Genomic DNA, 13,050 nt, shown 5'->3' with positions numbered 1-13,050 from the left:
GCCCCAGCCGTTGGCTGGCAGGATACATGCCTTGCTCAAAGCAAAACATCTAGAGATAAGTGCCTGGGTAGTAAGTTAAGTGCAACCTAAATAAAGTGGCCCTTTTGGGAAGGAACCCCAGAAGGGGAAACAAAAGTTCTTGGAACACGCAGCATCTGTAGCAGCTTGAAATGTGAAGGTGCAGAGAATGGTCGACGTGAGGTACGTAATACTTTTTTCTCTTTATAAGAAAACTTTTTTTTTTTGCGCAAAGGGGAAAAGAAAGAATAATAATAATAATAATACAGAATGGCTCCATCTTTCTCGGAGTCGTCGTTTTCCCCCAATTTTTTTTTAAAAAAAAAACAAATTCCCTCCTCCAGCATTTTTTGCAAAAAGGGAGATCAGTCCCGCTGGATGAGTGGAGCCTCTTGGGAAGGAAAGAGCACTGCCTTCTGTCCCACCGGTGGTGGCCTTCATCTTCTGTGCTTCTAGACTAGCCAAGGCAGGGACGGAGACCACCCAGAGCTCTGGATAAGATGTTGGATATTTGGGCTCCTGAGTTGCTCTCCTCCAGCTTTCTCCTCCTCAGCCTCTCAGGGAGATTCATGCTGATTTTCTCCCCTGAGGGCCTCAGCCTGTGGCATCTCTCGCCACGCCTTCGGAATGCCAGGCACCAGTAGGCTCCCTCCGTCTTCTAAGAGCCATTGAAGCGTAGGCAGTGCAGCCCTCAAACCACAGCAGAGGAAGAGGAGGAGGAAGAAGAGGAGGAGGAAGCTGTGGCTGCCGAGGAGGAAGGGGAAGAGGCGTTCCAGAAGAGCCACCGTCTCTTCGGCTGCCGCTTCTGATGGAGGTAGTCTTCCTTCTCGCGCTCTTTCCTGGCCCTCTGGAAGTGATCTTCTTCCTTCAGGTACCAAACAGGGGGCCATCGATGCTTCTCAAAGTAATCCTGGTTTTCTGCAGAGAAAAATGAAGAGGAGTTAAGAACCTCAGCCCGGTGTTAAGAGTTCTTCTGTATATTGTTTCTGAAATACTCATACAAATTTATCTTTTTTTTTTTTACAACCGGTTGCAATATAAGTAGCAAAAGTACTTAGACTTCTATACCACTTCACAGTGCTTTACAGCCCTCTCTAAGCGGTTTATAGAGTCAGTCTCTTGCCCCCAACAATCTGGGTCCTCATTTGACCCACCAAGGATAGAAGTACGCAACTCCCATGCCCGAAAGGAAAGCAGTTCCATCATTCTACAAATTCACACCCACCTGCTGACATTGCTTTCATTTCCCGAGGAAACTTGCGACAGATATTGTTGTAGTTGGTGCAGATATGGTGGAGGCACCAATCGGCAAGCTGGTAGGCACCATGGAACTGGGGAAGAGAAAAGACAAGCGGGCATGAGTCACCAATATATTTGAATTTAGCCAGGAAAGCTATACAGGCAATCCTTTGATTTAAAAACATTCATTTAATGACTCAACGCTATAACAACATTGAAAAAAGTGACTTATGATAGTTTTTCACACTTAATGACACATCATCCTCATGGTCATATGTGTTCTGACTGATGCTTCCCAAGAGCATGAAGCAAACTCCTTGTCCTGACAAAAACCCCTTTTATTAATTTACTGTGAATTCTGCTTATTCACATCTACAAAGTCTTTCAAGACTTATAATCACAGACCTTATCTGGCTTGGAGAGCTGCCAGACCGAATATCTGAAAAACTTGGAAAGGAGTCTCAGAGAGTCACGAACCAATTGTCTCCTGCAAACTCCACTCCCCTTTCGCTCCTCTTTTATTTCCTCTGGGAGAGGCCATTCATTGTCCACTTGTGACCTTACTCCCAAGTCAACCCTTGTTCTTTAGCTGTTCCCATCATCTGGCAACTCTGTGCATGCGCACATTGGGAACAGACTATAGCTGTTCGTCTGCCTCACTGATGTCTGACTCTGAAGGCAGCTGCTAACTGGCATACAGCCCTGGCCCCCTCTCTGCCTCTGACACAGAGCCCTCATCAGAGCCTTCCCCAGATTCCAGACTGGCCCAGTTTCCTCCCCACTGTCTGAATCTGCTGGCCGCTGATGGGCTACAACAATATGGGCAAAATTTGGACTCTTAGCAACTGGCATGTATTTAGAATTTTCTGTAGACCTTTTGAGTCAACTCTTCCTTTGAAAAGGAAGAGGGAATCAGTTTGATCTAATGCAAGGGTGGGCATCTATGGTAGCTTTATGCTGGCTCAGGAATCTGGGAGATGAAGTCCACAGATCAAAAGTTGCCATAGTTGGCATTCTCCACCAAAGGAAGAATCTGTGAGTTCTAGTCCTGCCTTAGTCACGAAAACTAGCTGGTCCCTCTTTCTCTCAGCCCAATTCACCTCTCAGGATTGTTGTGGGGAAAAATAGGAGGAGGAAGGAGTGTTGGATATGCTCGCCGCCTTGCACTATTTTAAAAAATAATAAAGGGATATAAATACCTATATGAAAATAAATAAATAAAAAGAAGTCTCTCATCCAAGTCAATGCAGAAGCATTGAGCTTCACAGAACATATCATCAGATGAGTATCAGATTATGGCCAGCAAGATTCCAAAACAAGGACAGTCAAATAACGCCAAAACAACTAGACACAAAGAGTGTTTTCCCCCTGTGTCATCACTCTGCTGAATGCCTAATTCCCACAGCATTGTCAAATACCTAAACACATTCACTCCTGTAGTTGGGCTATATTGCTATTGTCCTTCTCATCTTTCCTACTACCGTCTCCTATTGGTATCTTATGATTTATCACTTGTTGTTTGTATCTTATGATTTATTATTGTTATGATATATGATCTCATGACTTTGTTTGTCTGTACTGAGAGCTTATGCACCGGAGAGAAATTCCTTTTGTGTCCAATCACACTTGGCCAATAAAGAATATTCCTATATATTCCTAATCATCTACAGAGGTTCCCAGCCATCCAGGCTGTGGTTGTCCCAAAGGTGCTTTTTCAAGAAGCAACTGGACTTTTTAGTTTTTCTTTGAAGACATTTCGCTTCACATCCAAGAAGCTCCTTCAGCTCTAATGGAATATATTCTTATTCCTATGCAACAATAATCCAAAACGAGGACAATTTTGGATTGACTCTAAGTAGGTTGTTCATACCTGAGCCAGCTCCAGGAACAAAAGGACATCGCCATCGATATCCACTAACATCTGCGTTGCTTCCATCAAACCAGACACGGTGAACTGTTCTGCAAGACAATAAAAATATAAAACACAATCAGTTGGTTCATTACGTGGCCTGCAAACAAGATTTAAATCTCTGCCTTGACAATAACCAGCTTACTGAATTATTGGTGGTCTCAAAATAATAATCTGAGAAATGGTACTGTATTTTTTTTAAACAGTCCTATTCACTGAAAATAGTGACGTGGTGGCTCAATGGCTAAAACGCTGAGCTTGTCAATTGAAAGATCGGCAGTTCGGTGGTTCGAATCCCTAGCACTGTGGAATGGCGTGAGCTCCCGTTACTTGTCCCAGCTTCTGCCAACCTACCAGTTCAAAAGCACATAAAAATGCAAGTAGAAAAATAGAGACCACCTCTGGTGGGAAGGTAACAATGCTTTTGGTGTTGGGTCATGCCGGCCACATGACCACGGCCACATCTTCAGACAGCGCTGGCCCTTCGGCTTTGAAACGGAAATGAGCACCGCTCCCTAGAGTCGGGAACGACTAGCACATATGTGCAAGGGGAACCTTTACCTTATTCACTGAAAACTGAGATGAATGTAAGGGCAAATAGAAACTTGACACACATAGAGTGTGTCCAAAATGGACAATCAAAAATAAATATGATGTTTATTTCCTATATTTGACAGTTATTTCCTACGTTTGGCATTTGAAATGGCTCATCATTTCATGGGTGGTAAAAGAGAAAGCGCAACATGGTTTTTAGAATTACCTGTGAGTGCAACCAGGTGTGGCAGACACAAGCGGTTGGCCAAGATGATGAGCTTCATGTAATCAAGGTCTGAAGAAGAATAAAACTGGCCAGTATACAGGTATTCAAGCACTGCTCGCATGCAACTCTTACTGGTGTATGGTAGCACTACCTGCAATGATGAAGATACCAACGGGTTAAATCTGGACCATTTTCAGGTGCAAAATTAAAATAAATAAAATATAAAATCTTTCTATATATAAATGTGTGTGTGTGTGTGTGTGTGTATTCCAGCATAACTCTGGAACTCCTTGAGCAATTTCAACCAAACTTGGCACACAAATGACTTACTCTCTGGAGAAAAATACTGGGGGGGGTGGGGGGTAAGACGCCCCTAACACCCCTCGGGATATGTGTTCTGTTAAGATACAGCCTATTGTGTCTTAAAATGGCTTCTACTGTACTGCAGTAGAATGGCTTCTACTGTACAGTGCAGTGGAGTTGCCATGGTAATGGCTTTACAGTACTCCACAAGGGGGCTCCCTTTGGTAAGGGGAAAATCCAACATTAGAAATTATGTTTGGTCTGGACATTTCCCCCTTATAAATAGATACCCAGGCAACGCCGGGTTATTGACTAGTAATAAAAGAAAAGAAAAAACAGAAAAGAAAAAAAAACAAAGGAAAACTATACAATACAATGCAATGCAATACAATCTCCACATTTTCTTCAAACATACAGAGTCCATTTTACAGTATATCTTTCTCCAGCTGCTGTGTTCTTTCAAAGCAGCATTCAAAATAGCATTTGGTGCATTTTGCACAGGGAACATGACGTGGGAAGGACTGTGTTGTATACAGACTGTTGTGAAGAACTAATGTTTGTTGAAAGAGGTGAATAGGGCCGTGTACAAAAAGCTTCTTTTCACTTAGGGACTTAGGAAAAAAAAGAGAGTGTCAATTTGGTTAAGGCACCAGGTGGCTAGAAACCAGGCGACTAGGAGTTCTAGTCTCACATGAAAGTTAGCTGAATGACTTTGGGCCAACTACCAAGAGACGGTGAGTTCTAGTTCTGCCTTAGGCATGAAAGCCGGCTGGGCGACTTTGAACCAATCATCAGGAGATGGTGAGTTCTAGTCCTGCTTTGGCCATGAAAGCTGCCTGGGTGACTTTGGGCGGGTGATTCTCAGCCCAACTCACCTCACAGGATTATTGTTGTGGGGGAAAAGAGGAGAAAGAGGAGTATTATGTACTGTATGTTTGACACCCTGAGTTATGTATAAACTAATAAAGGTGGGAAAATAAATACATAAATGATATAAATAAATGTATTTCTCAGTCCATGCTCAAGGTTGCCTCACCTCCTGAGTTGAGCTCTCAACAAAAGGACCCCCAAACATGGCAGCCATCCAGTCACAACTGGAGATCAGCAAGGGCTTGTGGGCACTGATAGCACCATCATCCAGTATAAACGTGACATCTGTGAAGAAGGAGAACATGCTAAGCACATCGGTTAAATAAGAGCTACCCATCCCGTCACGCTGGAAACGGATGACTAGATTATTCCTATTTCGAAAAAACTTGAGTCTGGCTTAAGAATGGCAAAGCCTAGCTTTATAATTATTAAGCCTGACTTAAGAATGGCAAAGAGGTTTTTGTCCATTCAAATATGGCTAGCCGAAATTTCTGCAGGCTGTAATTTCCCAGCCCTGGAAGTTTAGGCCAGCAAACCAACAAGCCATCAATACAAACCCATCTGTGGTGACAATGTTATACTCCAATTTAAACTACAGTTCCAGATTGGTGTCCCTTCTATCAACTCTATGATTTTAAACTGTCATGCAGCCCAGTCAGAGTGTGGTACACTCACTTCATTGTTTTACACCAAGGCAGGAGACCTGGTCCTTAGACCAAAACTACCTTCAGGTGGTCTCCGACTTATGACCACAATGAGCCCAACATTTCCACTGCTAAGCAAGACAGTTGTTAAGTGAGCTTTGCCTCATTTTACAACCACGGAAGTCCTGAGGATCAATGGCTATTAGCCACTGATAGCTATGTGATTTTTTTTAAAGGCCATCTGGTGAGGAACCAGTGAACTTCCTTTTCCACTTGGGTGGCCGCTGAGAAGACAGACTGTGGGGCCAGGAGAGCCAGGGGTTCTTCACTAATTTTTTTATGTTACAGTCTTACATTCTTATCCCTAAAGCAGGGAACAACAACCCATGGCTCTGGAGCCGCATGTGGCTCTTTCATTCCTCTGCTGCGGCTCCCTGTCGCTAATTGACAGTCATCAAGACGATCATATTTGGCAACAGCTGGATACATAGGATAAAAATAGCATGCTGCAAAATAATTTTATCAACTCCAGGTGCCACTTTAATACCGCTCTTAAACCAGCGCCCACTGAGATGCCTGGAGTGCCCTGTTTCCCCTGAAAATGAGAGCTCCCTGGATAATAAGCACAATCGGGCTTTTGAGCATATGTGCTAAAATAAACCCTCCCCTGAAAATAAGCCCTCCCAAAAATATTGCAACATAGAAGCAGCCATGAGTTGACCACGCTCGCCACCTCCTGCACCTCAAAAATAATAAGTGCTTATTTCGGAGATCAAAAGAAAGTAAGACCCTGTCTTATTTTTGGGGAAACACAGTAGATGTCAAAAATGAAATAACTATGTTTGGAAGAATCACCACATATCTATGTAAATCCAGATGAAAGAGAATGGGATGGCAGAACTGGGGGTGGTGGTGGAATGAAAAGGGGGATCAGCCTAGAATCTCTATGTAGCCACAAGGGAATGAATTCTGACTCCCTTTGAGTGCCATTGACCCGTATCTAACTCTAAGCAGATGCCAGAGGTGGATTTCTACTGTTTCACACCAGTTTGGGTGAACCAGTAGTGGTAATTTGGGCTGGGTCACAGAACTGGCAGCAACCCAGGCTGGCCACACCCCCGAACCAGTTCGCCGGTCTCCACTGCCATTGCTAGCATGTTTTTTTATTAGTTTTTCATGATCTTCACACATGTGCAGAACAATTTACAGTGAACTGCGCACACGAAGCGAACCGGTACCAACACCAGTAAGGAACCCATCCCTGATAGATGCCAACCCTTAGTTGAGAAGATTCCTGTGCATAGGCTTTTAGCAATAAATCAGTTTAACTGAACTTTCCTGTATGTGCTTGGTCTTTTGTGCCTGACACCAGAATAGCAAAGCAAAGATTTTAAAGTAATTGTATCCCTAGCGAGTAAGATCTTTTAAATGCAGGGTACGTTTTCACCACGGAACATGCAGAATGTTGGCACACGGAAAAGCCAGAATTGATTCCCCAGAAAACAGCCAAGTCCTTTTTTGTGGGGAAGAGCACCGATCAACAATGAACGCACGTACAGGAAACAACAGAATCCAAAATTTCTATTCACTTATTTGACCTCACTTGGACTGTAACTCAACAGACAAGACACCTTGTGATACAACATTCATGCCCAGAATAAGGCAGGTTTCCCCTGAAATCAATGCTCAGTAGATTGTAGGATCCAGTCGGAGTTGGTCACCGGGACCAAAGGTTTATTCTTCCATGTTTTCGGGCTCAAGTTTGAGCCCATCCTCAGGAAACTTAGAAGCCTAGGGTTTGGCAGCAAAAGGAAAGAACTAATGACTTAATAGCCAGCCATCAACTTCCTAATTAACAACTAAAAGCCACACACAACCAGACAACATATAAATACAATGCTTAGAACGGCCCACTGCACACATTCTGGAGAGAGGGAGGGAGGGAGACAGAGAGAGGAGAGTGAGAGGGGGGAGAGAGAGAGGGAGGGAGGGAGAGAGGGAGGAAGAAGGGAGAGAGAAAGGAAGGGGGAGAGAGAGGGAGAGAAAATGAGAGGGAGGGAGAAAAGGGAAAGGAAGAGGGAGAGAGTGGGAAGGAGGGAGAATAAGGGAGGGAGAAAGAGGGAGAGAGGGGGAGGAAGAGGGGGAGAAAGGGAGAGGGAGGGGAGAGAGAGGGAGAAATAGGGAGGGGAAGAGGGAGAGAGAGAAAGGGAGGGAGGGGGAGAGAGAAGGAGGGTGAAAGGGAGGGAGGTGGGAGAGAGAAGAAGGGAGTGAGGAGAGAGAAGGAGGGAGGGGGAAGAGAGGAAGGGAGGGAGAGAGAGAGGGGAAGAGGGAGAGGGGAGAAAGAGAGGGAGGAGAAGACGGAGAGAGAGAGGAAGGGTAAGAGGGTGAGAGAGAAAGGGAGAAAAGGGGAAAGAGAAGGAGGGAGGGAGGAAGAAAGAGGGGGAGGGAGAGAGATAGGGAGCGAGAGAGATAGGGAGCGAGAGCGAGAGTGTGAGATAGATAGATAGATAGAAGTTCCCCGAGAATGGGCTCCAGCATGAGCCCCAAAACCTGGAAGATTAAAACTTTGGTCCTGGCGACCAGCTCAGATTGGATCCTGCAACAATATCTTGGGACACATATATTTGCCTTTATTTGACAGTAGGTTGTCCTGCCGGGATTTCAAAACTACGTCTCCATTGAATTGAGACTCCTGGCTTTAGAGCACTGCAAATCCCGCCTTCCAACCTACCAGAGAAAGTCCCCTTGGCCAGACATTCTTTCACCCGGTTGGTTCTCCTGACGTGGAAGGCTTTGGTGATCTCCTGGTTCATGAACGCCTCGTTGTTGAGGATGTTCGCCACCATCATCCTGAGGTCGAAGACTTCGAGCAGTTCGGCAATGTGGGCGATGTGCATGAGATCCCTCTCATTCTCATCTAGCTCCCCCGTGTAGAGATATTTGAGCACGGCCCTGAAGGGTCCCAGCTGGATGGAGGGATCCATCTTCACCACCACCATTAGCCGGGGTTTGTAGGTCATGGGGTCCTCCGCCATCTCCTCCTGGATGCTGACAAAGGCACGGCTCCACGAAGAGAGGATTCTGCCCCGCTTTAGCCCTCGTTCCCCGTAGTTCTTGCCCCGCAAAATCCCATCGCTGGTGGAGGCTCTAAGGCACGGTTTTTGCTGGCCGGAGCCAGCTTCTTCGGTACTCTCACAGATGTCGAAACTAGCGGCCCTCAAGAGGAATTCCCGCCCGTGATGATGCCGCTCCTGAGGAGCCGCACCCATCCTGATGCTGCTTCCCGCCATCCCCTCATGGCCCTCCTCGTCCAGGTCCATCAGGAACAGGTCATAGAACTTGGAGGAGGCGGTGGAGAGGTAGATCTTGTGCGCGTAGATTTTGATTCTCTCTTGCAGCACCAGGATAACATCCGCACACAAAGGATCTTCCAGCAGATGGGCCGGGCGCTCTTCATTGTTGGAAGGAGGGTCGGGGACGACGATAATGGGGGGAGGAGGCTTGGGGGGCAAGAAGGGGGCCTGGAGCAAGGGCCTTTGGACGTTACGGAGGTGGGATTTCCAGAACTGGAGATGCCGCCGGGAGATGAGGGCAGCTCGGATGGCATTGTCGAAGACATCCTTGATGCCAAATTGGGCTACTACACTGGTCTCATAGTAAGGGATGCCCAGCTCTTTGGCAACCTCTCGTCCCTTCTCCGGGGGCAGAATTTCATTTGGTTTAATTGGCCTGGAAGAAAAAGAAAACACCCACAGGCCTGATGTTAGCCAAGCAATGAAAACTCAAAATTATCAGGTGGAAAAAAAGGATGATTATCTTACTGGAAAAATAGCAATTCATCCCAAAAACTATACAGCTATCAGGGTGATCAGCCTAAGAATACAGTTCAGACTACCGTTACATAGTCAGTAATACTTAGAATGAGATTTGCTAGAGAAAGTCTGAAGAAGTACAGGTAGTCCTTGACTTAAGACCCACAATGGCGCTGAAAATTTCCATCGCTAAGCGAGACAGGTATAAAGTGAGTTTTGTCCCATTTTATGACTTTTTTTGGGCCACAATTGTTAAACGAATCACTGCAGTTGATTAAGCTGGTCAGACGGTCGTTAAGTGAATCTGGCTTCCCCACTGACTTTGCTTGTCAGAAAGTTGCAAAAGGGAACCACGTGACTCCTGGATGCTGCACCCCTTATAAATAGGAATCCGTTGCCCAGTGTTTCAGTTTTGATCACGTGACCCTGGGGATGCTACAACGAACAATCCTAAAGTCCTGTTCTGTTCTGTTCTGTTCTATTTCTATTCTGTATTCTGTATTCTGTATTCTGTATTCTATATTCTATATTCTATATTCTATATTCTATATTCTATATTCTATATTCTATATTCTATATTCTATATTCTATATTCTATATTCTATATTCTATATTCTATATTCTATATTCTGTTCTATTCTACATTCTATCCTATGTTCTGTTCTCTTCTCTTCTCTTGTATTGTATTCTCTACTCTACTCTACTCTACTCTATACTCTACTCTACTCATCCAACATGACCATGGAGAGGAAGTGCGAGTGTTGTATCTTTGGAAACAGACTGTAGGTAAGTATGCTTTGGGTGGTCTGTCATATTGTCAAATGGTTACAAATCAGGGACTACCCTGCGAGCTTCTCCTGCCCAAAGAAGAAAAACGAAACCCAAAGTCTTACCTGGCTAAAGGTCTCCTGGCTCGGTTCACTGCTTCTAGATCAGCATAGCGAAGGTCGAGCTGGCAGCCTACCAAGATGACAGGTGCCCTGGGACAGAAGTGCTTAATCTCAGGGTACCACATGGTCTTCACATGGTGGAGGGAGTTCGGATTAGCAATGGAGAAACATAATACTACGACATCAGACCTGTGGGAAGGAAGGAAGCAGGAATCAGTGACCAAGGACCGTGTAAGAGTTTGCCCTGAAGGATGGCCTTCTGATGACCCTCTCACAATATATGCACGGTAGTAAATGTGCACATTTAACCCACATCCTGGAACCAACCCAGATTGCTTTTCATAGATGGTCTCCTTACTTTCCTTGCCTTAATAACACTACTTGAATTACTATAGGTAAAGGTAAAAGAGAAATGGGGGGGGGAATGGAGCTATTTGAAGTCAATAATTAATTTGAAAACTTAAAGTTGACTGTCGCTTACAAGAGCTTGTCAAGTTCTTTTTTTAATCGTAATTCAAAAAGATGCTACTGCATAAAAAAGTAAGGGAAAGGTTCCCCTTGCACATATGTGCTAGTCGTTCCAGACTCTAGGGGACAGTGCTCATCTCCGTTTCAAAGCCAAAGAGCCAGCGCTGTCCGAAGACGTCTCCGTGGTCATGTGGCCAGTATGACTAAACATCAAAGGCGCACGGAATGCTGTTACCTTCCCACCAAAGGTGGTTCCTATTTTTCTACCTGCATTTTTTAACATGCTTTTGAACTGCTAGATTGGCAGAAGCTGGGACAAGTAATGGGAGCTCCCCTGTTACATGGTGCTAGGGATTCAAACCACTGAACTGCGGACCTTTCTGATCGACAAGCTCAGTGTCTTGACGACTGAGCCACCATGTCCCCAAATTAGTATAATAACCCCCAAAATGCCCTTTGAGATCTTGAGAGGTATGCTTAGAGGGAGCATCAATGAGCAGAGAAAGACCATTTTCTCCACCTGTATCTTCCAGACACAGGGACTTCCGACTGCCAAAAGGCCTTGCTACTGCCACCACTATTTCCTGCAACTCTGAATTTCGCAGCGGACCTCTCTGCACGACGAAAAAGTTATGTTTTTGGGTTCTAGTATCCGCTCTCAGGATAGCTTCTTTTTCTTTCTTAGATTTCTTCATTTCTCATTCCCCTTCTCCACCCACACTACTTTTCTATTTACTTTGTATTTTATATTTTATAATACTTTATTATAACTCAGTAAAAATGTTAACGGGAGTTCCGTATCCGCTTTTTAAGACCTACCTTCCATAAGCAAAGCGCCTGTCTTTGTGATGGTCCCCGAAGGTATCCCAAAGCCTTAAGGAAACGCTAACATCGTCTACAACATCTCGGGAACGTTCCAGTACCTGGGAGAAAATTTTTAAAGAGGTTATCTTCAGACCAAAGGGACGATGAGAGAGCCAGTGTAGTGCGGAGCTGAAGCAGGGGTGGGATTCAGACAGTTATTTATTTTCCAAAAATCTGCACATCACTCTTTTGTTTTATGCACACACACACGAAATATAGTGCCTTCATTTTGAACTATGCCATCTACATTCCAACCCGAGCTTAGTGCACAAAATAATCTGCCATAACGTCCTACCTGTTAATGACTACTTTTACTTCAACTACAATAACACGAGGGCTATCAATAGATACAAACTTAATGCAATCCGTTTAAATCTTGATTGCAGGAAAAACAATTTCAGCCAGAGTAGTAAATGTGTGGAACACCCTACCTGACCCTGTTGTTAGTTCCTCTAAACCTCCCCCCCCCAATACCTTTACCTTCAGCTGTCCTCCGTGGACCTTACGTATTTCTTAAGAGGTCCCTAAGGGGGCGAGCATAAGTGCACCAGCGTGCCTACCGTCCCTGTCCTACTGTCCCGATTTATATGTACTCTTTTTATGTGTTTATGGCTATGTTTTGCTTATTTATATCCATTTATTTGTGCCATTTTTTTCATACTTGTTTCCTTGTACTTGTTGACAAATAAAAAAAATAAATTTTTGTAAGAGTTTGCCGTGACAATGAAGTTTTATGTAGAGATTCAGGGAGTTGTATAAGCCAAACTAAATTTAAAAAGCAGGCTACCCACTGCACTTTTTAGAGTCTCAAAGCAAGCATTTCTTGATCTACCCATCAGTGAAAATGCCACTCACCTCTTGGCAAACTCGGTACTGATCAATGGCCCAAACGGTGGGCACATGGGTAGCAAGGAGTTGATACTGAGTCAAGGTGGCATTACATGCACGGGCACAAATGAGCCGAGTCTTGCCCACTGCGTTGTCCCCAACCACAACACACTTGATGGTTTCTACGTTTGGCCTTTCATAATCCATGTCAGAATCCATTAATTGGGACCTGCATCAAGAGAGAGAGAGAGGAAAGAAAACAGAAAAGGTGCATCAGACAAGGTGTTCTTTCTTTTCAGTTGGAGCTAAAGAACGTCTTCCACAAGCCACACCACAATGGAAGCAATCAATATTAGTAGAATACAATAGGATGAATGAGCTGGAAGAAACCTTGGAGGACTTCTATTCCAGTTCCCTGCTCAAGCAGGAGACCCTATACTATTTC

The 13,050-nt window shown here is 44.7% G+C and overlaps 1 protein-coding gene across 1 annotated transcript; it reads right to left on the bottom strand.

Moving 5' to 3' along the window:
* Positions 1-644: 644 nt before the first annotated feature.
* Positions 645-12,834, bottom strand: RHOBTB2 (Rho related BTB domain containing 2). Its single transcript, XM_032229720.1, has 9 exons — positions 12,633-12,834; positions 11,733-11,836; positions 10,449-10,634; positions 8,475-9,472; positions 5,266-5,384; positions 3,927-4,077; positions 3,128-3,216; positions 1,244-1,349; positions 645-936 (listed from the first exon to the last, which is right to left on the bottom strand). The coding sequence occupies exons 1-9, from the start codon at positions 12,822-12,824 to the stop codon at positions 710-712; spliced, it is 2,172 nt and encodes a 723-aa protein (XP_032085611.1). The 5' UTR covers positions 12,825-12,834; the 3' UTR covers positions 645-709.
* Positions 12,835-13,050: the final 216 nt, after the last annotated feature.

Source organism: Thamnophis elegans, chromosome 13, assembly GCF_009769535.1.
Source record: "Thamnophis elegans isolate rThaEle1 chromosome 13, rThaEle1.pri, whole genome shotgun sequence".
NCBI lineage: Eukaryota > Metazoa > Chordata > Lepidosauria > Squamata > Colubridae > Thamnophis > Thamnophis elegans.
The sequence above is the reverse complement of the archived record's forward strand: the minus strand, read 5'-3'. Positions and strand labels throughout refer to the sequence as shown.